This window comes from Ranitomeya variabilis, chromosome 2 (genome assembly GCF_051348905.1).
Source record: "Ranitomeya variabilis isolate aRanVar5 chromosome 2, aRanVar5.hap1, whole genome shotgun sequence".
NCBI lineage: Eukaryota > Metazoa > Chordata > Amphibia > Anura > Dendrobatidae > Ranitomeya > Ranitomeya variabilis.
Genome location: NC_135233.1, coordinates 247,457,986 through 247,482,516, shown reverse-complemented (window position 1 = coordinate 247,482,516; position 24,531 = coordinate 247,457,986). Strand labels below are relative to the sequence as shown.

General features: G+C 49.3%; 1 protein-coding gene across 2 annotated transcripts in view; it reads left to right on the top strand.

Annotated features, from left to right (window-relative positions):
• SNAPC4 (small nuclear RNA activating complex polypeptide 4) overlaps positions 1 to 24,531 on the top strand; it is a 64,333-nt gene that overhangs the window by 18,287 nt on the left and 21,515 nt on the right. For both annotated transcript variants that reach the window (XM_077284474.1, XM_077284475.1), the window contains exons 8-12: positions 469 to 573; positions 2,096 to 2,168; positions 2,553 to 2,717; positions 4,943 to 5,090; positions 13,241 to 13,347. In XM_077284474.1, the coding sequence (XP_077140589.1) occupies positions 469 to 573; positions 2,096 to 2,168; positions 2,553 to 2,717; positions 4,943 to 5,090; positions 13,241 to 13,347 (598 nt within the window). The remainder of the gene's footprint in view (positions 1 to 468; positions 574 to 2,095; positions 2,169 to 2,552; positions 2,718 to 4,942; positions 5,091 to 13,240; positions 13,348 to 24,531) is intronic.

Here is a 24,531-nt window from a genome sequence, read left to right as displayed (position 1 = left end):
GGCCTTAAAGGGAGTTCTCCCATAAAAAAAACTTGGATCACTAGATGTGTGACTAATGGGGGGGGGTCCGACCCCTGGGACCCTCTCTATTCACAAGAACGGTTCCAAAGCTGCCTGTATATTTGGAAGGGTAATGAGCATGTGCGACCAGTGTCTATTCACAATCTGTCGGAGTGGTGCTCCACTTGCTCACTACCTTTCCAATCCAAGCACTTCATGTTGATCGGTGGGGGTCCCAGTGCTTCATCCATTGATCATACAGTCGTCACCTTTCCTGTGGATTTTATGTGAATGACAAATGCTTTTTCTTTTCTTCACGCACTGACAGATATCGTCCAGAATCCCATTTATGATAATGTCCGTTTATGACCTTTCTGATTGGATTCTGGTTAGCGGAAGGATTGAGGATTTGGGAATCCAACTCATTTGTATGGCATGTTTTATTACTTTATGTAACTTTCCTTTTAGGCTGGAATATCTGCAGCACAAGCATGACACCGCAAAATGTGACATGGACAAAAAAATGATTACCAAGCAGATACGAGAGGTGGAGCAGGAGATCAGTGCTGTCCAGTACGTTACTTATTTTGCTAATCATTTTAGAGTCGCTCAACTCTACATTTGTTTCGATTTTATACAAAGTTCTACAACTCATTCAGCAAAAAAACAAGGAAAATAGATGTAAAAAAATATACACATTATGGCTGTCAGAACGCAGATTGGCTCGTCATACAACTATTCTCTTGGGGCTGCTCCAAGGGAACTGCACAATATGCAAAAAAGTATTAGTTATTGAATTTGTTTTTTATTTGGCCCCATTACCACCAGTGTATAATATCTAGCCCCTCACCCTCGCTGTATAACCTCCGCCTCCCCCCCGCTATGACGTCTGCCTTTACTAACATGACAGAACGTCCGGTGGTGCGGAGCTCACTGATACCAGCGCTGTCCTGTAACAAGTCCATTCATGGCATTTCTTTCACCGAAATCTCCCACATCACCTGTGAGTTCAAATCTCCTCTGGTATATCATCAGCACAAACACTGCGCCCCCGCCAGGAGCTGCATGCAGCCTTACATCACCAAGCACAATGCTGAGTGTCGGATGGAGTGATGTAAAGCCGCCACCACTGGACTCTGGAGGAGACGTGTTCTGTGCAGTGACAGATCGCACTTCTCTATCTGTGTCTGATGGACGAGTCTGGGTTTGGTGAATGCTGTACAGATGGTGGAGGAGATTACTGCTATGGGATTGTTATCAGGGGTCGGCCTCGGCCCCTTAGTCCCAGTGATGGGAAATCTTAATTTTTCAGCACAAGACATTGTGGACACTTGTAGCCTCCAGCTTTGTGGGAACAGTTTGGTGAAGACCCTTTTCTGTTCCCCATTACTGTGCCCAGTGCACAAGCTCTATACAGACATGGAGGGGGAGTTTGGTGGAAGAACATGACCGTCCGCACAGAGCCCGGACCTCAGCCCCATCCAAGAGCAGAGATTGTGACCCCGGCCTCCCCCAACATCGGGGTCTGACCTCACAAATGCTCTTCTGGATGAAGGGGTTAAAACTCCCACAGACTCCTCCAAAATCTTGTAGAAATCCTTCCCAGAAGAGCAGGAGCCGTTATATCTGCAGTGGGGCAACTCCATATTATGTCTGTATATGTAGGAGGGGAGGTGAGAAAAGCTCCTCTAGGTGGGATGCGGGGGGCACATACTTTTTTCCATATAGTTTTTGTAGTCAGTCACAACTTTGCTTTTTGAAAAATTTTAGGCAGAGACAACTGAGCTGCATGTCTGAACACAGCCTATGCGCAGGAGGGGCTCTGTTTCTGACTTAAAATCCTTAAAAAGTTTTGTGTTCTGTGTTTTTCCGGCTCTGAGTCAGGTGTGCAGAGATACTGGAGAGGCCGTACAAAGCTGGATCTTTATTGATAGGAAGTATCAAACATTGCAAATTCCTTACATGGTGCTGTATTGGCGACATAGACATGGATTCCAAAATCCTTTTTTCTTTTTAGATATTTTTTTGTTTTTTAAGTAATCACATCTCATATTCCTATTAAATAAAAAAAAATGTTATCCCTTTTTTTTTTCAGCCAACTTCCAGAGGAAACGCTGTTGGGGAAGAGAACCGACGATCACGACTGGGAGAAGATTTCTAACGTCAATGTAAGCGACCCTGCAGCTTCTGTCCTTAGATGGCCATCTTGGTATTCGGCAAACCCTATTATACGCCTGGGTCACAGGAAGATGTGTATATGTCAGAGCCGCCTGCCTGTGGGGATATATGTAACAGAGGCTGATAAGGGGCACACCTACTTTGAAGGGGGCTTCATCAGTGCCGGATGGGAATATACATATGGGAATACCTTGTATTCCTGCTTGGGATGGATCACACCAAACTGTTTTGTTCTCTTGGACATATGTGTAATCCAGGAGAATAAACCTCTCCGTCTGATAATTGGGTCACATGGAGCTCCAGTCACTTGTGTGGGCGAGCGATTACCGCTACAACGTTGTGATGATCTGACATTATAATGTGTCTCTTCTCAGTTTGAAGGCGTCCACAATGCGGCTAGGCTTAGTAAGATATGGCAAAACGATCTGCACCCACACATCAACAAGGCGGACTGGGGAGAAGAGGAAACAAAAAAGTTACAAGAAATTGCACAAGAACACAACTTGGTCCACTGGGAAGAAATAGCCGAGGAGCTCGGGGTGAGTGTGTTACCTTCACATCCGGGTATGAGTCCAAAAACTACAGTAGGTGCCCGAGTACAACAACTACAGTAGGTGCCCGAGTCCAACATCTACAGTAGGTGCCCGGGTCCAACATCTACAGTAGGTGCCCGGGTCTAACATCTACAGTAGATGCCCGAGTCCAACATCTACAGTAGGTGCCCGAGTCCAAGATCTACAGTAGGTGCCCGAGTCCAAGATCTACAGTAGGTGCCCGAGTCCAAGATCTACAGTAGGTGCCCGAGTCCAAGATCTACAGTAGGTGCCCGAGTCCAAGATCTACAGTAGGTGCCCGAGTCCAACATCTACAGTAGGTGCCCGAGTCCAACATCTACAGTAGGTGCCCGAGTCCAACATCTACAGTAGGTGCCCGAGTCCAACATCTACAGTAGGTGCCCGCGTTCCCAGAAATGTGAGGAAGCCCCGTAGAACGCGAACTGAGCTTATACAGGTCCTTCTCAAAAAATTAGCATATAGTGTTAAATTTCATTATTTACCATAATGTAATGATTACAATTAAACTTTCATATATTATAGATTCATTATCCACCAACTGAAATTTGTCAGGTCTTTTATTGTTTTAATACTGATGATTTTGGCATACAACTCCTGATAACCCAAAAAACCTGTCTCAATAAATTAGCATATCAAGAAAAGGTTCTCTAAATGACCTATTACCCTAATCTTCTGAATCAACTAATTAACTGTAAACACATGCAAAAGATACCTGAGGCTTTTAAAAACTCCCTGCCTGGTTCATTACTCAAAACCCCCATCATGGGTAAGACTAGCGACCTGACAGATGTCAAGAAGGCCATCATTGACACCCTCAAGCAAGAGGGTAAGACCCAGAAAGAAATTTCTCAACAAATAGGCTGTTCCCAGAGTGCTGTATCAAGGCACCTCAATGGTAAGTCTGTTGGAAGGAAACAATGTGGCAGAAAACGCTGTACAACGAGAAGAGGTGACCGGACCCTGAGGAAGATTGTGGAGAAGGACCGATTCCAGACCTTGGGGAACCTGAGGAAGCAGTGGACTGAGTCTGGTGTGGAAACATCCAGAGCCACCGTGCACAGGCGTGTGCAGGAAATGGGCTACAGGTGCCGCATTCCCCAGGTAAAGCCACTTTTGAACCATAAACAGCGGCAGAAGCGCCTGACCTGGGCTACAGAGAAGCAGCACTGGACTGTTGCTAAGTGGTCCCAAGTACTTTTTTCTGATGAAAGCAAATTTTGCATGTCATTCGGAAATCAAGGTGCCAGAGTCTGGAGGAAGACTGGGGAGAAGGAAATGCCAAAATGCCTGAAGTCCAGTGTCAAGTACCCACAGTCAGTGATGGTGTGGGGTGCCATGTCAGCTGCTGGTGTTGGTCCACTGTGTTTCATCAAGGGCAGGGTCAATGCAGCTAGCTATCAGGAGATTTTGGAGCACTTCATGCTTCCCTCGGCTGAAATGCTTTATGGAGATGAAGATTTCATTTTTCAGCACGACCTGGCACCTGCTCACAGTGCCAAAACCACTGGTAAATGGTTTACTGACCATGGTATTACTGTGCTCAATTGGCCTGCCAACTCTCCTGACCTGAACCCCATAGAGAATCTGTGGGATATTGTGAAGAGACAGTTGAGAGACGCAAGACCCAACACTCTGGATGAGCTTAAGGCCGCTATTGAAGCATCCTGGGCCTCCATAACATCTCAGCAGTGTCACAGGCTGATTGCCTCCATGCCACGCCGCATTGAAGCAGTCATTTCTGCCAAAGGATTCCCGACCAAGTATTGAGTGCATAACTGAACATTATTATTTGATGGGTTTTTTGTTTGGTATTAAAAAACACTTTTATTTGATTGGTCGGGTGAAATATGCTAATTTATTGAGACAGGTTTTTTGGGTTATCAGGAGTTGTATGCCAAAATCATCAGTATTAAAACAATAAAAGACCTGACAAATTTCAGTTGGTGGATAATGAATCTATAATATATGAAAGTTTAATTGTAATCATTACATTATGGTAAATAATGAAATTTAACACTATATGCTAATTTTTTGAGAAGGACCTGTATTGCAATACCTGACCCCACTGGTGTGTGTGTGTGTGTATGTGTATATATATATATATGTCATGCAGGGCACCTTCACCTGTCCTATTCACTAGTACAAGACAAGTTTTGTTTTAGTGATGCCTCATGTGTAACTCCTTGCAGACAGGGAGAACGGGCTTCCAGTGTCTCCAGCAGTTCCAGCTCAATAATAAAGATTTCAAAAGGAAAGAGTTCATTAAGGAAGAAGATGAGGCGCTGACGCATCTGGTGCAGAGGATGAGGGTGGGAAAGCACATCCCTTTCCACAAGAGTGAGTGTTTTACTCCTTTATATATCCATGTGGCCACGTGAACTGCAGTAATCCGGCATCCTCCAGGATTCCAGGTTATCGGATATTCCTAACATGGATATTCAATGGTGGGGTAGTATGGCCTCAGAAGATCATAGTGCTGGTTTTTATCAGCATGGAACAAGCTGTCCGTTTAATATCTATGGGGGTTCCTGACTCTCTGAGGGAGCAGGATCTGGCCGATTCTAATACATCGGGTATTCTAGAATATGTATGTAGTTTATTTCTCCTACGCCTCATTGGGGGACACAGGACCATGGGTGTTATGCTGCTGCCACTAGGAGGACACTAAGTAGACAGAAAGATTAACTCCTCCTCTGCAGTATACACCCCTTCACTGGATACAATTTCAACCAGTTCTTGCTTAGTGTCTTAGGAGGCACTTGGGTCTTTTTTCCCAGACCCCAACTTGATTTTAATTTTTGATTTTTTAATTTTATGTAAATTTTTAACTTTTTATTTAACGGAGTGAAGGGGGCGACGGGTCCTTTTTTTCATAAGGTCCGCTCTCCCCCGAACCAACAACAGGCGAGCACGGCGAGTATACCTCCCCGTCCCTCTCCTGCGACGTATGGCGCACGGAAAGTTTGCGCCAGGGCAACGGTTCCTCTTGGTCCCGATTTCCCCCAACCCCCTCCAGGACCCTGCATTACAGCAATGTAACTGGAGAAGAATGCAGTCCGGAGGGGATGTTGTGCCGCAGCCCCCCTCTGCTATAGCAGCATGATGCATCAGGGGCCTCTCCATCCCCATCCAGGGTGCATGGATTGAGTCACATCCTCACAGAAGCGCAGACCTGTGAGAACCGGGACAGTGGCTGTAAGTACCTTCGGGGGACTCCCCCCTGCGCGTCTCGCCCTCTGTGCAGTCCTCCTCAGCGGCAGCGATGCGGTCCGGGTCCCCAGGGAGAGGCACCGCCGACCGGGGGTCGGCGGTGCTCGGCGGCGCTCCGTCGCGGCCGCCGCCGCACATCGTCGGCAGGCCTCAAAAATTTAGTCCCCGGCTTCTTCAGCCGGAGTAGGCCGCAGGGGAAAAATCTCCTCCCACGGCCGTAGCTCCGCCCCCTACATCGGCGCTTCTCGTCTGGGACGAGAGGCGCCCTCCAAATCTCGGGGGCCATATTTCCTCTCTCCCTGCACGGAGCCCACACTTCTACAGCGCTCCAAGGAGAACTCCTGGACAAAGAACCGCCATATCTCTCTCTGGGGACACAGACAGGACCGTGGGTAAGCTGCTTCAAGAAAGCTTAACCCTTTCTCTGCTGTATACTGCCCGCTCTGTCCCTAAGGCACTATGTCTCAATCCAAGGAGACAAAAAAGGGTAACAAGAAGCACACAGTGTTTTTCACTGGATGTGCCACTTGCAATGCGGCTCTGCCCCGAGCTCACACTAGCCATTTGTGTGCAGATTGCGTCTCGCCCTCTGTGCAGCCGCCCCTTGCCGACGCCGGTACCGTCTCCGATGCCGCAGCCGTCGACCCGGTAGAGCCTAGCCCCCCTGAGTGGGCAACCTCTCTGTCACGATCTGTGGCTTCCCTAGCCAGGGCAATTGACTCCCTCCGGGGCCCCCCTCTAGGTCGGACCGTGGAGGATTCAGACGACGGTATGGATTCTTCTACCAGCAGGGGGCGTACCCGGTCACTTTCTACCCGGGGCTCCAGAAAACGTGTTCACGTTTCATCCCCTGACCAAGAGCTAGCGGGCCCCTCAGTGCCTGCAGGCTCTGCTTCCAGGTCCCCTTCCCCAAACTCGGATGACTCTGAATATGAGTCCGACATTTCCTACGTTCAGGACCCCCCCTCCTCCCAAGAGTCTCTCGACTCTCTCATTGAGGCGGTAAACCAGACCCTGAAGGTGACTGAGGACTCCGCTGCGGAACCCGAACATGTGGTGTCTTTCAAAAAGACTAAACGTGTTAAAAATGTTTTTGTCACTCACCCTCACTTTAAGGAGGTCGTACAAAAACATAGGGATCGCCCAGATAAACGCTTCATAGGACAAAAGTCCATCGAGGCCAAATACCCTTTTTCTCGGGAATTAATCAAGGACTGGCTGCAGTCTCCCTCGGTGGACCCTGCTGTGTCACACCTCGCGTCCAAGACCATCCTGTCTCTTTCGGACGGTTCCTCCGTAAAGAATCCCTCCGATCGCCAGATTGATTATCTGGCTCGCTCCGCCTTCGAGGCCACAGGAGCGTCTCTCTTCCCATCCTTCGCCGCCTCTTGGGTGGCTAAGGCTATGGTCTCTTGGACCGAGACTCTTTCCTCTAACATCCAAGCCAGTGATTTACCTCCAGAAGCCAGCATCCTGGTTAACCAGTTAGCGCAGGCTGGAGACTTCATAGTCAACGCCTCTATGGACGCAGCCAATTGCGCTGCTCAGGCAGCCGCCAATGCAATTTCCATCAGGATAGCCCTGTGGCTCAGGGATTGGCGAGCAGATTCGGCTTCTAAACGTTCTCTAACAGCCCTGCCTTACCAGGCTGGTCGGCTATTTGGAGAAAAATTGGACCAAATGATCTCGGATGCTACCGGAGGGAAAAGTAAATTTCTCCCCCAGCAAAAGCCCACCCGGTCCTTTCGGTACCAGCAGCAACCTCCATTTCGGCCTTTTCGGTCCAATACCAACTGGTCTTCTACATCCTCTACCCCCGCATCAGGACGAGGTTCGCGCGGTGGCCGAGGCACCCAGGTCTCTTACAGACCTAATCGTAACTGGAGACCCAGGCCCAAACCTCCCGGGCCTAAGGGATCCGCATCCCATGGATCCTCCGCCCAATGACTCCTTGCATCATCCGGTGGACTCCAACAAAGTAGGCGGACGTCTACTCTTGTTCCGTCAAGCCTGGCTCTCAGTCGTTTCCGACGAGTGGGTCAGAGAACTGGTGTCCACCGGATACAAAATAGAATTTTCCTCCCTCCCCCCTACACGCTTCTTCCAGTCTTGCCCTCAAAGGTCAAAGGCCACAGCGTTTCTCCAGGCAATACGGGCACTACAAAGGGACGGAGTCATCATTCCGGTCCCCCTAGAACAAAGATTCAAGGGTTTCTATTCGAATCTGTTCGTGGTCCCAAAGAAGGACGGATCACTACGTCCGATCCTAGACCTGAAGCTACTAAACAGATTCATAAAGATCCGACACTTCAGGATGGAATCCCTCCGTTCTGTGGTCGCGTCTATGGAAAAGGGAGAATTCCTGGCATCCATAGACATCAAGGATGCCTACCTACACATACCGATCTTCTCTCCGCATCAGCAGTTCCTTCGCTTCGCCTTTTGCGGGGAACACTTCCAATTTGTGGCCTTGCCCTTCGGTCTCGCCACCGCTCCCAGAGTTTTCACGAAGGTCATGGCGGCTGCCATGGCCATTCTTCACTCCAGGGGAGTGGTGGTAATTCCGTACTTGGACGACCTACTGATAAAGGGTCCTTCCTACCCAGCGTGCGAAGAGTCCGTCGTTCTCACGATGGATACTCTTTCTTGCCTGGGATGGAAGATAAACTTCGAAAAATCTTCTCCAATTCCGGCTCAACAAATCTCCTTCCTGGGGATGATACTGGACACTTCCCGCGGTCTGGTCATACTCCCTCAAGACAAGGCTTTGGCCTTGCAGCAGGGAGCCCAGCGTCTTTCTCGTCCAGTATCCCACTCCATTCGCGCCAGCATGCGAGTTCTCGGGCAGATGGTAGCGACCATGGAAGCGGTCCCATTTGCGCAGTTTCACCTCCGTCCCCTGCAGCATGCGCTACTGTCGGCTTGGGACGGCAACCCTTCCTCCCTCGACCGCCGATTCATCCTGTCCCCTCGGGTCAGGAAGACCCTCAGGTGGTGGACGCTGAAGTCCTCCCTAACCCAGGGAAGGTCCTTTCTCCCAGTACGGTGGCTGGTGGTGACCACCGACGCCAGTCTCATAGGCTGGGGAGCGGTCTTCAACCATCACACAGCCCAGGGGCGGTGGTCCATTCAAGAGTCTCGCCTCGCCATCAATATCCTCGAGATTCGAGCTATCAGGCTAGCATTGTTTCACTTTCACCGACTTCTGGCAGGTCATCCAGTCAGAATCCAGTCCGACAACGCCACGGCTGTGGCATACATCAACCGTCAGGGCGGAATTCGCAGCAAGACGGCCATGCTCGAGGTGTCTCACATCCTCCATTGGGCGGAGTCGAACCATTCGCCCATCTCGGCGATCCACATTCCAGGTGTGGAAAATTGGGCGGCGGACTTCCTCAGCCGCCAGGGCATCGCCTCCGGAGAGTGGTCCCTCCACCCGGAGGTCTTCCAGCAGATTTGCCATCGCTGGGGGACCCCGGATGTGGATCTCATGGCTTCCAGGATGAACAACAAGGTTCCTCAGTTCCTTGCTCGGTCCCTCGACCCACGGGCCCTCGGAGTAGACGCCCTGGTCCTGCCTTGGCGCCAATTCCGCCTCCCGTACATTTTTCCTCCTCTCCCCCTACTACCGAGGGTCATCAAAAAGATCAGGGCAGAGGGGGTACCAGTGATTCTCGTCGCGCCAGACTGGCCGCGTCGGGCATGGTACGCCGAACTGGTTCAGCTGGTGGCCGACGTCCCCTGGCGTCTTCCAGATCGCGCGGATCTCCTTTCGCAGGGCCCGATTTACCACCAGAACTCAAGGGCCCTGTCTTTGACGGCCTGGCCGTTGAGTCCTGGATTCTAGGCCAAGCGGGTTTCTCTCCCATGGTGTCCTCCACCATGATCAGAGCTAGGAAACCTGTTTCCATGCGTAGTTACCACCGTACCTGGCGAATTTTTTTCTCATGGTGCGATGCACAGGGTCGATCTCCTCTAGTCTTTTCTATTCCTTCCATACTGGAGTTTCTTCAGTCCGGACTAGAGTCGGGACTTGCTCTTAGCTCCCTGAAGGGTCAGGTTTCGGCATTGTCAGTCCTTTTCCAGCGGAAGATTGCCAACAGATTGCCTCCTCATGTAAAATCTTTTTCTCCGAGCCACTCATTGGGGGACACAGCACCCACCCTGTTAGCCTGTTTTGGCTTGTTGTTACTTCTTTGGTTTTGACATAGTTGTCTTTGTTCATGCTCCTACTGCTTTACTACCGAACTGGTTGAAATTGTATCCAGTGAAGGGGTGTATACTGCAGAGGAGGAGTTAATCTTTCTGTCTACTTAGTGTCCTCCTAGTGGCAGCAGCATAACACCCATGGTCCTGTGTCCCCCAATGAGTGGCTCGAAGAAAAAGATTTTACGGTAAGTAAACAAAAATCTCCTTTTATGAAGATTTTAGAATAATACAATGAATACACAGGATTTGGCTGGCCGGGTGCGATCAATTAGCGAAGCGTGTTTCAAATCCCGCGCCAATTCGCGGCTGGAGTGCGCCTGCCGCTGATTGTTCGCGGCTGGCCACGTAGTATATAGCACAGCCACGTAGTAGATAACAGCCCACATAGCATATAACACAACCACGTAGCATATAACACAGCCCATGTAGCATATAAAACAGCCCACGTAGTATATAGCACAGCCACGTAGTAAATTGCACAGCCACGTAGTAAATTGCACAGCCACGTAGTAAATTGCACAGCCACGTAGTAAATTGCACAGCCACGTAGTAAATTGCACAGCCACGTAGTAAATAGCACAGCCCACGTAGTATATAGCACAGCCACATAGTATATAGCACAGCCACGTAGTATGTAGCACAGCCACGAAGTAAATTGCACAGCCACGTAGTATATAGCACAGCCCATGTAGTATATAGCACAGCCCACGCAGTATATAGCACAGCCCACGGACTTTATAGCACAGCCACGTAGTATATAACACCCCACGTAGCATATAACACAGCCCAAATAGCATATAAAACAGCCCACGTAGCATTTAACACAGCCCACGTAGTATATAGCACAGCCACGTAGTATATACCACAGCCACGTAGTAAATTGCACAGCCACGTAGTATATAACACAGCCCATGTAGTATATAGCACGGCCCACGCAGTATATAGCACAGCCCACGTAGTATATAACAGCTCACATAGCATATAACACAGCTCACTTAGTATATAACAGCGGACGCAGTATGTAACACAGCCCACGTGGTGTATAACACAGCCCACGTGGTGTATAACACAGCCCACGTAGTGTATAACACAGCCCACGTAGTATATAGCACAGTCATGTAGTAAATTGCAGTCACGTAGTAAATTGCACAGCCACGTAGTATATAGCACAGCCCACGTAGTATATAGCACAGCCCACGCAGTATATAGCACAGCCCACGCAGTATATAGCACAGCCCACGCAGTATATAGCACAGCCCACGCAGTATATAGCACAGCCCACGCAGTATATAGCACAGCCCACGCAGTATATAGCACAGCCCACGCAGTATATAGCACAGCCCACGCAGTATATAGCACAGCCCACGCAGTATATAGCACAGCCCACGCAGTATATAGCACAGCCCACGCAGTATATAGCACAGCCCACGCAGTATATAGCACAGCCCACGCAGTATATAGCACAGCCCACGCAGTATATAGCACAGCCCACGGACTTTATATTACAGCCGCGTAATATATAGCACAGCCACGTAGTATATAACAGCCCACATAGCATATAACACAGCTCATGTAGTATATAACAGCCCACGCAATATATAACACAGCTCACGTAGTATGTAGCACAGCCCACGTAGTGTATTGCACAGCCACGTAGTATGTAGCACAACCGACGTAGTATATTGCACACCCACGTAGTATATTGCACAGCCACGTAGTATATTGCACAGCCACGTACTATATCACACAGCCCACATAGTGTATAGCACAGCCCACGTAGTATATTGCACAACCTCGTAGTATATTACACAGCCCACGTAGTGTATAACACAGCCCACGTAGTATAGTACACAGCCCACATAGTGTATAGCACAGCCCACGTAGTATATTGCACAACCTCGTAGTATATTACACAGCCCACGTAGTGTATAACACAGCCCACGTAGTATATTGCACAGCCACGTAGTATATTACACAGCCCACGTAGTATATAGGAATGTGGGCACCATATCCCTGTTAAAAAAAAAAATAATTAAAATAAAAAATAGTTATATACTCGCCCTCCGGCGGCCCCCAGATCCAGCCCAGGCCTTTCCTGCTCCTCGGGCGCCACTCCGGTCCCAAGAATGCATTGCGGCTATAACACGTGATGATGTAGCTGTCTCGCGAGACCGCCACGTCATCTCCGGTCATTGCCACATTGCATTCTGAGGACCGTCCTGGATCCGGGGGCCACCGGAGAGTGAGTATATAATGATTTTTTATATTTTTAATTATTTTTAACATTATATGTTTTTACTATTGATGCTGCATAGGCAGCATCAATAGTAAAAAGTTGGTCACACAGAGGGTTAATGGTAGTGTTAACGGCCTGCCTTACACCGCGTTATGCCGCGGTGTAAGGCAATCCGTTTAACGCTATGTGGGCGCTGACTGGGGGGGGAGTATGGAGGGGGCACTGACTGCAGGGGAGAAGGGAGGGGCCAATTCGCGGCCGGACTCTGCCCGTCGCTGATTGGTCGCGGCCTCGGGCCGTGACCAATCAGCGACGCGGGATTTCCGTGACACAGACAGACAAACAGACGGAAGTGACCCTTAGACAATTATATAGTAGATACCATCCATTTGGTTTCCGAGGGGCCTGGCAGTGCTGGCGAGCCTTGGGTGCTTGTTCGCTGGGAAGCTTTACGGGCACATTACCTTTAGGATGTGTGTATATTAATAATATGGGCATTCCTATATTACGTTGGCCACAGGCATAAGATGGTTATTGTATGGTCAACAGAGATCTCTCCAAACTCCGTCATATACAGGAACACTCAACTTGACTAAGTGTTTTCAACAAAGAAAGAGGAAAATGCCACTGCCATATGGCTCTAGGAGCTGCTTATCTAAAAATACCTAAAAATAAAATGATCAAGGGGGATTCTTCCCTTCCTTACCCCCCGATAGCATCCCTAGGGGTAGAGTCATAAAGCTACCTTGGATGGTCAGCAGGTTCCCCCATCTAATGTGTATAGAGGTACCGTAGGCCATAATCGGGATCTGATGATGTATTTTTTTCTCAGTTGCCTATTTCATGGAGGGCAGAAACTCCATGCAGCTCTATCACCGCTGGTCAAAATCTCTGGATCCCTCTCTGAAGAAGGGATATTGGAATAGAGAAGAGGATAAGGTGAGGGTCAAAACCTGGAAAAGCTAATTAGAGCACTTGAATATGTGAATCTTTGCACCATTATTTTATGTGGCATTAGATCATTTATAGTTCATTAGCATCCACATATATAGTGAATGGCACTTCTTTTCATAAATTCAACACACCACTTAGCCAAGCATTGAAGAGATCCATTGAAATAGTTTTTATTGAATAACATGTTTAAAAATGTCCAACAGGGGACGCTGATGTGGCCACATGAAATAGCTTACAAAACATACATGAATGGAATTAATATATTTACAATGTCAGTAAATATCAAAAAGTATCTAAAAAATCAACAAAGTATTATAAAAATGCTCTATCCCTACTCTTAAGTATTTGACAAACAGAACTGATTACTTTGCTGGGAGAAATTAAAATATGGGTGACATATTGCTGGTATTACCACTGAAATGAAGGTCACTGATTCAGCAGAAAGTGTTAAGTATGAGTTAGTGCTATGTGTGCCCAACCAATCATGGAATCTGTAAGTGCTGATTTCAATAAGGATCCACAGTAAGTATGCAGTTATAGTTCCACACAGTTGCTCCCCCATACAAGCTCCCAGTCTTAGTGACAATAAAGAAAAGGTAATTTTGTAATACCTGAATATAAGTCCTGGTGTCAGTGGTGCTACATGAGCGTCCCCTCACCTCGACGCGTGTTTCACTGCCAGTTTCTTCCTTCCCCGGAAAACCGAAATGAGATCTTTTATGAAATTTCACACTTTATTTCTGGTCTTAATATATTGACTCTGGTTCCCACCGATGGAACTTGTCATGAGCACGGGGCCCCACGGTGAGCTGCACAACAGTGCAAATGTGGCCGGAAATCCCATGCAAAAATGAGACTACCTCTCCACTGACAGGAGTATTTTTCGGAGCCTTATTCTTGAGATAGATAATTGGATCCACATCTACTTTACATTGCTAGCATATCCCGAGGGTATGCTATTAATGCACGAGATGGGAATGCCTCTTTAATTTTAACTGTTCTTTAATAATAATTTTCATAGGCTGGAAAATGAATATTTTAAAATAATGTCTACCCATAATTATTTTGACAATTCTTACGCTCTAAGAAGCAATTCTTTAAAAAAACACTACTCCACATGGTCATCTTGGAACCTATTTCTTTCCTCAAGTCGGAATGCCCCCTTTTAGGTTAAAAGCTTTATTATTTGCCAAGAAGTACAATTACATATTTAACAAAGCAAATTGAAAATCGTTTTATTATAAATATTGTTTCAATAAGGATGATCTTTTCTCCTGTCCCTACTCTCCACGTTTATCTGATGCAACCTTCTCCTATGCCCTTTTCTTTCCTTCCCCTTCCCCTCTACGTTTCGTAATTTTTCCTTCTACATTCTTTTCCTCTTACATTAACCTTTTTTTCTCCTACGCCTCATTGGGGGACACAGGACCATGGGGTGTTATGCTGCTGCCACTAGGAGGACACTAAGTAGATAAAAAAGATTAACTCCTCTGCAGTATACACCCCTTCGCTGGTTACAATTTCAACCAGTTCTTGCTTAGTGTCTGTAGGAGGCACTTGGGTCTGTTTTCAGACCCTAACTTTTTTATTTTCATTTTTTATTTTTTTATTTTACGTAAATTTTTATTTCCAGGTCACCACCTGACAGCACACTGGAGGACGTCCTTCTTAGCCATGATGGGACAGGAAACACGAGAGGTTAAAAGGACCCTCCCCCTACCACCCTTCAGTGTTTTTCCTGTCCCATTATGGATAGGAACGGCGAGAGGAAGCTACCGTTCTGTGCGGGGGGATGTGGATCGGGGGGGCTTTGCCTCACCCTTCCCTCCATAAGGCGCCCGCTGGCCGACACCCGACCGAGGGTCCCTCTGCCTACCAGTGTAGCGCTGCTCCTGGTATGAGGATCGCTTCCCCCTGCCGGGGGCTCTCGATTCTTCCGTCACGCCCCCTGGTGCATGCGAATCCCAGCGGCGGCCTCTGCTGATGTCGGCGTCTCCATGCGGCCGGCATGGGGATGGAAACCCTCGCTGCACCATCCTCTCTTTCCGGCCGCGCGTCACTTCCGGTTGCGGCTGAGGGGGGCGGGCGGCGTCTCTGCAGGCGGTAGTGAGCGCGGGAGCGCTGTACAGATGAAAAGAGGAACAGAAGTATAAAGGTATGTGCAGGGGCAGTAAGCGATCTCCAGTGCAGTAACATGGAGGACGCAGCTAGAGCAGAGGGGCAGGAGTCCACAGCGCTAGTAAGTAGAGCAGGGCTCTTTGTTATGGATATCTTAAAAAAAAAAAAAAAAATGGGGCATTATCCTAGAGTTTGTTATTTTCTATAGGCTGCCTCATTACCTGAAAAACCGTTAAAGAAACCTGGCAAAAGCAAGAAGTGCCCTATTTGTGCAGCCAAGCTGAAAGATACCTGGCAGAAACCCCTATGTGAAGCATGCACCTGCAAAATCATAGGAGAGGAGCAGGCTTCTCTTATGTCAAATATGAGAGCCATGATAAGAGAGGAGGTCCAGGCTTCGGTATCAAGTCTGGTACTACCGCAAGCCTCACCTTCAGAGAGACCGAGCAAAAGGCAGAGGGTCGATTACTCTTCAGGAGACTCGTTATCTGCTGTATCGGATATAGGGGAGGAAGAGGAGAGCAGAGACCCTCCAGAGAGAGGGAGGAAATACTTATTCTCCGCAGCAGACACAGGAGAACTGTTGGAAGCTGTACGGCATACTATGCAGATTGAGGATCCACAACCATCTTGTTCGGTTCAAGATGAAATGTTTGGTGGCCTGCGCTCACAAACTGCGATGGTGTTTCCTGTAAATTCCCATATTAGATCCATGATTTTGGATGAATGGGAGGAGGCGGAGAAGAGATTGACTATTCCTAAAGATTTCCGACTCCGCTTGCCGTTTGACCCGGAGGATGTTAAAGAATGGGTCGATGTTCCTAAAATAGACATTCCATTGGCGAAAGTGTCCAAAAGAACCTCAATCCCCTTTGAGGACTCTTCCAACTTAAAAGAGCCCATGGACAGAAAGGCAGATGGACTTTTGAAACGGGCCTGGGAAAGTTCTTCGGCGGTTATCGGAGCTAATATTGCAGCAACATCAGTGGCTCGCTCCATGGACCTGTGGCTAAATGATCTTCAGGATCAATTAATAGCCAAAACTCCTAGAGATACTATCCTGAAATCTCTGCCTCTGTTAAAATTGGCAACCACCTTTTTAGCAGACGCGTCCGCAGAGACTGTTAGATTTGCGGCTAGAGGGCAATCTCTCTCTAATGCAGCCAGAAGAGCTATCTGGCTCAAAAGCTGGTCGGGTGATATGCACTCCAAAAATAAATTATGTTCCATACCCTTCTCTGGGGGCAGGGTCTTCGGACCAGTCCTCGACGATATCTTAGAGAAAGCCGCAGATGTAAAAAAGGGGTTCCCCGAAGAAAAGCCTAAAAAATTCCAGCCCTTTCGGAGACCCCGCTATAATCAGAAACAGGATTACAGGGGTAAAGGGAAGCAAGGTAGATGGAGCTACCAGAAAGGGGGAGATAGTAGACCCAAAACCAAGGACTCGAGTTACTCAGGTCCGAGGTCCAGCTACCATAGAAAATGACGCCATCAGAGTAGGGGGTCGTCTAGCCGGATTCCTAGAAGGTTGGAGGGAAATAACAACGAGTCCTTGGGTGTTACAAGTGGTGTCCCAGGGGTACAAAATCGAATTTTCCTCCCTTCCGCCCGAAAGATTTCTGGTGTCCAGTACACATCTAAAATCATCGTCCCCCATGTGGTCGGATATACAGGACCTCCTAAAAATGGCAGCAATTGTTCCGGTCCCCTCTCAAGAAGAGTACAGAGGTCATTACTCGAATCTCTTCTCGATAACAAAACCATCAGGAGAGTCGAGAACAATTATAAATCTGAAGCACCTAAACAACTGGGTGGTATACAAAAGGTTCAAAATGGAGTCGATTCGGTCTACCATTCCTCTGTTGGGAAAGGGTATGGTGATGTGCACTCTGGACCTAAAGAGTGCATATTACCATGTTCCCATTTACTTAAACCACCAAAAGTTCCTGCGGTTCGCGGTAAACATGGAAGGGAAAATCTATCACTTTCAGTTTCGCTGTCTCCCCTTCGGCCTGGCGTCGGCTCCCAGAGTTTTTACAAAACTTATGGTAGAGGTAGTCGCATATCTGAGAAATCAGGATTTGTTGGTAATCCCTTACCTAGACGACTTTTTGGTAGCGGCAGAGTCAGTAAACCAGCTCAGGATCAACTGTCAGTTCCTCATATCCACTCTAGAGAGTCTCGGATGGATCATAAACTGGGAGAAGTCAGATCTAATACCAAAATCCAGAATAAAATTCCTAGGAGTCATGCTCGACTCGGAAACAAGAATGTCCTACCTTCCGGAAGACAGGCTAAAGGGTATAGTAAAAAAGGTCCATCTTTTCTCGCGAGGCCGAAATACGATCAGAGACGGGATGATAATACTGGGGCTAATGACGGCCTGTATCCCTTGCGTGAGATGGAGTCAGTTTCATTCCCGACAGCTTCAGCAGGGAGTTCTGAAGAGCTGGAACAGAACGCAAAATTCTCTAAATCAAAGACTAAATCTTTCTTTTCAGATCAAGAGGTCTCTGGTATGGTGGACTCTCTCCAAAAATCTCCGGCTGGGAGTACCATGGCTCCAAACTCCGAGTGTGTCAGTCACGACAGACGCAAGTCAGGAAGGTTGGGGAGGTCATGTCCTGGGAAGATATTTCCAAGGTCGCTGGGAAAGAAAGGACAGCAAGAAGTCATCAAACCACAGAGAGTTGCATGCGGTTTGGAAGGTCTTAACGGCGGCACAACATTTGCTGAAGAACAAGCATGTAAAGATCTTCTCGGACAATACGACGACCGTAGCCTTCCTTCGACACCAGGGGGGCCCAAGACATCTGGCATTGCAAGATCTAGCAGAACAGATCTTCAAGTGGGCAGAGAAGTCGGTGCGGTCAATCTCGGCGGTACATCTGGAGGGATCCAAGAACCAGTTGGCGGATTTCCTGAGCAGGAAAAGTGTATCCCCTACAGAGTGGGAACTAAACGACGAAGTATTCAGGGATCTTTGTCATCGTTGGGGGAAGCCGGCTGTGGATCTATTTGCTACAAAGCAAAACGCAAAAGTCAAGACCTTTTACTCCCTAAACCCCTGGGAAAGCCCAGCTGCGATCGATGCCCTGTCACAGCCTTGGAACGACGGTCTTCTGTATGCGTTTCCACCTCTGGCATTGATTCCAAGAGCACTCAGGAAAATCTGCGAGGACGGGGCCAAAGTCATCCTCATAGCTCCTCACTGGCCGAAACGAAGTTGGTTTCCAATGCTAAAGAGATTATCAGTGGAAGAACCCTTCCGGTTACCAGACAGAGAGGATCTTCTTCTACAAGGTCCAGTTCTACACCAGAACCCAGGAGCGCTTCAGTTGGCAGCCTGGATCCTGAACGGAAGGTCTTGAGGGCAAAAGGTCTTTCAGATGACGTCATTTCTACCCTTCAAGCCAGCAGGAAGCCGGTGACATCTGCCATCTACACAAAAATATGGAAAACATTCTGTGGATTCTGTGGGAAGATGACAGTTGATACTGACCATCCAGATATCCCAAAAATTCTTGACTTCTTGCAGTCAGGATTTCAGAAAGGTCTTAGACCAAGTACATTAAGAGTCCAGATAGCGGCCCTAAGTGTATTTTTTGATTTTTCTTTATCTACTCACCCCTGGATTAGTCGATTCTCTAGAGCAGTCCAGAGGCTAAGGCCATTTATTAGGAAATCAGTCCCACCGTGGGATCTTAATCTGGTCCTGAATTTTCTCTGTGATCAGTCCTGGGATATATCGGGAGACATAGACATCAACAAACTCTCTCTTAAAACCGCGTTTTTAGTTGCGATCACATCGGCAAAAAGGTTGGGGGAACTACAGGCTCTTTCGGTACAGAACCCGTATTTACAGATCTTCGATGATAAAATAGTACTAAAGCTTGATCCGGCCTTTCTCCCTAAGGTCGTTTCTGATACTAATATGAATCAGGAGATTGTTTTACCGTCTTTTTGCCAATTCCCTAAAAATCAAAAAGAAAGATTTTTTCATAACCTTGATGTAAGGGAATCAGTACTCAGGTACCTTGATCTATCTAGACCCTGGAGACAGGACAATAACTTGTTTGTTCAGTTCAGGGGTTCAAATAGGGGGAAAAAAGCGTCTAAAGCGACTATCGCACGGTGGATAAAATCTACAATTGATTTAGCCTACAAAGCTAAAGGTCTAAATTCCCCGGTTAATCTTAAAGCCCACTCATCTAGGGCCATGGCCACATCATGGGCGGAGAAAGGGGGGGCTACGGCAGACCAGATCTGTAGAGCTGCATCATGGTCTAATCTTAGTACCTTTTCTAAACACTATAAACTAGATGTAGTTTCGCCTCAGTTGGCTTTTGGTAGGAAGGTACTTCAAGCAGTGGTCCCACCCTGAATACCATTCTCCTTTGGTATTTCTCCAGTGTGCTGTCAGGTGGTGACCTGGAAAACAGTAATTAGACTTACTGGTAATTGTATTTCCAGGAATCCATCCTGACAGCACTGTTAGTTCCCTCCCTATGGTTTGATCTTTATACTTATGTGATGTAACATTTGTATGATTGATTATCTTGTTGTAATAAAACTTGTTTTTGCATCCATCCAGATGTGTTACTTTGGAAAAACACTGAAGGGTGGTAGGGGGAGGGTCCTTTTAACCTCTCGTGTTTCCTGTCCCATCATGGCTAAGAAGGACGTCCTCCAGTGTGCTGTCAGGATGGATTCCTGGAAATACAATTACCAGTAAGTCTAATTACTGTTTTTTTATCTAACGGAGTGAAGGGGGCGACGGGTCCCTTCTTTATAGGGTCCGCTCTCCCCCGAACCAGCAACAGGCGAGCACGGCGAGTATACCTCCCCGTCCCTCTCCTGCGACGTATGGGGCATGAAAAGCTTGTACCGGGGCAACGGTTCCTCCTTGGTCCCGATTTTCCCCCCTCCCTCCCTGCAATAGAGCAGGACAGAAAATGTGCCGCAAACTGGGATCTGCAGCAGAGGAGGATGCATCAGGGCCTCTCCATCCCCATTCAGGGTGCATGGATTGAGTGCACACCTTCACACAAGCGCCCTGCAGCTCTGTGACAGAGCGGTCCGGGGAGCACTGCGGCTGTAAGTACTACCTCCCTGCTTCCCCATGTGCGGCAACGATGCGGTCCGGGTCCCTGGGGAGAGGCGCCGCGGTCGGCGGTGCTCGGCGACGCTCCGTCGCGGCCTCTACCGCACATCGCCGGCAGGGCCAGAAAATTTAGTCCCCGGCTTCTTCAGCCGGAGTAGGCCGCAGGGGGAAAAATCCCTCCCACGGCCGTAACTCCGCCCCCTATATCGGCGCCTCTCGCCTGGGACGAGAAGCGCACTGCAGATCTCGGGGGACATGTTGTTTGTTCTCCCTGCACGGAGCCCACGCATCCACAGCGCTCCTGAGAACCGCCGGCGGCTAATCTCTCCCCGGGGACACAGACACAGGACCGCGGGTAAGCTGCTTCAAGAAAGCTTAACCCCTTCTCTGCGTATACTGCCCGCTCTGTCTCCAAAGGCACTATGTCCCAATCCAGGGAGACAAAGGGTAACAAGAAGCACACAGTGTTTTTCACTGTATGTGCCACTTGCAATGCGGCCCTGCCCCGAGCTCACACTAGTCCTTTGTGTGCAGATTGTGTCTCGGCCTCTGTGCAGCCGCCTCCCGCCGATACCGCCGCCGATCCTGTGGAGCCTAGTCTCCCTGAGTGGGCAGCTTTGCTGACACGATCCATGGATTCTCTAGTCAGGGCGGTTGATTCCCTCCGGGACCCCCCTTCAGGTCAGTCAGCGGTGGATCCGAGTGACGGTACGGATCCGTCCACCAGCAGAGGGCGTATTTTATCTCCTTCTCGGGGTCCCAGAAAACGGGTCCATATTTCATCCCCTGACCACGGGCCAGTTGGTTTTTCAGCGTCGGCAACCTCTGCTTCCCGGTCCCCTTCTCCAGACAACGATTCTGAATATGAGCCCGACGATTCCTACGTTCAGGAATCCTCTACCTCTCAAGAGACACTCGACTCTCTCATAGAGGCGGTTAACCAGACCCTAAAGGTGAACGAGGAATCCGTATCTACGCCTGAACACGTGGTGTCGTTCAAAAAGACTAAACGTGTCCAAAAGTTTTTTGTCACTCATCCTGAGTTCAAGGAAATTGTACAAAAACATAGGGATCGTCCCGATAAACGCTTCATGGGTCAAAAGCCCATAGAGGCCAAATATCCTTTTTCTCAGGACCTAATCAAGGACTGGCTGCAGTCCCCCTCAGTCGACCCTGCTGTGTCACATCTCGCTTCCAAGACCATCCTATCCCTGTCAGACGGCTCCTCTGTTAAGAACCCCTCTGATCGCCAGATTGATTATCTGGCTCGCTCCGTCTTCGAGGCCACAGGAGCCTCCCTCTTCCCATCCTTCGCTGCCTCCTGGGTGGCTAAGGCTATGGTCGCTTGGGCCGAGTCGCTTTCCGCGACCATGCAAGTTAGTGATTTACCTCCAGAAGCGGTCAACCTGGCTAACCAGATAGCCCAAGCAGGGGACTTCGTAGTCAATGCCTCAATAGATGCAGCCAATTGCGTGGCACAGGCAGCCGCCAATGCAATCTCCATTAGAAGAGCCCTGTGGCTCAGGGATTGGCGAGCGGATTCTGCCTCCAAACGCTCTTTGACATCTCTGCCCTACCAGGCTGGTTGTTTGTTTGGAGAAAAGCTAGACCAAATGATCTCAGATGCCACCAGGGGAAAAAGCAAATTTCTTCCCCAACAAAAGCCTACCCGGCCGTTTTGGTATCAACCACAATCCCGATTTCGGCTTTTTCGTAACAATACCAACTGGTCTTCCACTTCCTCTATCTCCGCATCAGGACAAGGCCCGCGCGGTGGCCGAGGCTCCCAGGTCTCTTACAGACCTAACCGTAATTGGAAACCCAGACCGAGAACACCCGGGCCCAAGGGATCCATATCCCATAGATCCTCCACGCAATGACTCCTTGCGCCTTCCGGGGGGCACCAACAGGGTGGGAGGGCGTTTACTTTTGTTCCGCCAGACCTGGCTCTCGGTCGTTTCCGACGAATGGGTCAGGGAACTGGTATCCACCGGTTACAAAATAGAAATTTCTACCCCCCCCCCCCCCCCGACTTGCTTCTTCCAGTCTTGCCCTCCAAAATCAAAATCAACAGCTCTTCTTCAGGCCATACGGGCACTTCTAGGGGACGGAGTCATCATTCCGGTTCCCCTAGACCAAAGGTTCAAGGGGTTCTACTCGAACCTATTTGTGGTCCCGAAGAAGGACGGTTCGCTCCGTCCGATTCTGGACCTAAAACTGCTAAACAAATTTGTAAAAATCCGTCACTTCAGGATGGAATCCCTCCGATCTGTGGTCGCGTCCATGGAAAAAGGAGAATTCCTGGCGTCCATAGACATCAAGGATGCTTACCTCCACATCCCAATTTTCCCTCCGCATCAACAGTTCCTCCGCTTCGCCTGTCACGGAGAGCACTTCCAATTTGTGGCATTGCCTTTCGGTCTTGCCACCGCTCCCAGGGTCTTCACGAAGGTCATGGCGGCTGCCATGGCCATTCTTCATTCCAGGGGAGTGGTGGTACTTCCGTACTTGGACGACCTACTGATAAAAGGGTCTTCTTGCCCAACCTGCGTAGAGTCCGTCGCTCTCACGGTGGATACTCTTTCTCGTCTGGGTTGGAAGATAAACTTCGAGAAATCCTCTCCAATTCCGACTCAGCGGATCTCTTTTCTCGGGATTATTCTGGACACTTCTCGCGGTCTGGTGATCCTCCCTCACGACAAGGCCTTGGCCTTGCAGCAGGGTGCTCGGAGTCTTTCCCGTCCAGTCTCCCACTCCATCCGATTCAGCATGCGCGTTCTCGGGCGGATGGTAGCTGCCATGGAGGCGGTTCCATTCGCGCAATTCCACCTTCGTCCCCTCCAGCATGCGCTGCTGTCGGCGTGGGACGGCAATCCGTCCTCCCTCGACCGCCGCTTCATCCTGCCCCCACGGGTCAGAAAGACCCTCAGGTGGTGGATGTCAAAGTCCTTCCTAACCCAGGGAAGATCCTTTCTCCCTATGCAGTGGCTGGTGGTGACCACCGATGCCAGCCTCATAGGCTGGGGGGCGGTTTTCAAACATCACACAGCTCAGGGGCGGTGGTCAGTTCGAGAGTCGCATCTTCCCATCAATGTCCTGGAGATACGAGCTATCAGACTAGCATTGTTCCAGTTTCACCACCTTCTGGCGGGTCACCCAGTCAGGATTCAGTCCGACAACGCCACGGCCGTGGCGTACATCAACCGTCAAGGGGGAACCCGCAGCAAAGCGGCTATGCTCGAGGTATCCCACATCCTGCACTGGGCAGAATCCAATCATTCGCCCATCTCGGCGATCCACATTCCAGGGGTGGAGAATTGGGCGGCGGACTTCCTCAGCCGCCAGGGCCTCGCCTCGGGCGAGTGGTCCCTTCACCTGGAGGTTTTCCAGCAGATCTGTCTCCGCTGGGGGACCCCGGATGTGGATCTCATGGCATCCAGATTGAACAACAAAGTTCCACAGTTCCTTGCTCGCTCACTCGACCCACGGGCCATCGGAGCAGACGCCCTGGTCCTGCCTTGGCACCAGTTTCGCCTCCCGTACATTTTTCCCCCTCTTCCCCTGCTACCGAGGGTCATCAAGAAGATCAGGGCAGAGGGGTACCAGTGATTCTCGTCGCACCGGGCATGGTACGCGGAACTGGTCCAGCTGGTCGCCGACGCCCCCTGGCGTCTTCCAGATCGCGTGGATCTTCTCTCACAGGGCCCATTTTACCACCAGAATTCAGGGGCCCTGTCTTTGACGGCCTGGCCGTTGAATCCTGGATTCTAGGCCAAGCGGGTTTCACTCCCAAGGTGTCTTCCACCATGATCAGGGCTAGGAAACCTGTTTCCATGCGCAGTTACCACCGTACCTGGCGAATTTTTTTCTCATGGTGCGACGCACAGGGACGATCTCCCCTGGTATTTTCTATCCCTACCATACTGGAGTTTCTTCAGTCTGGACTA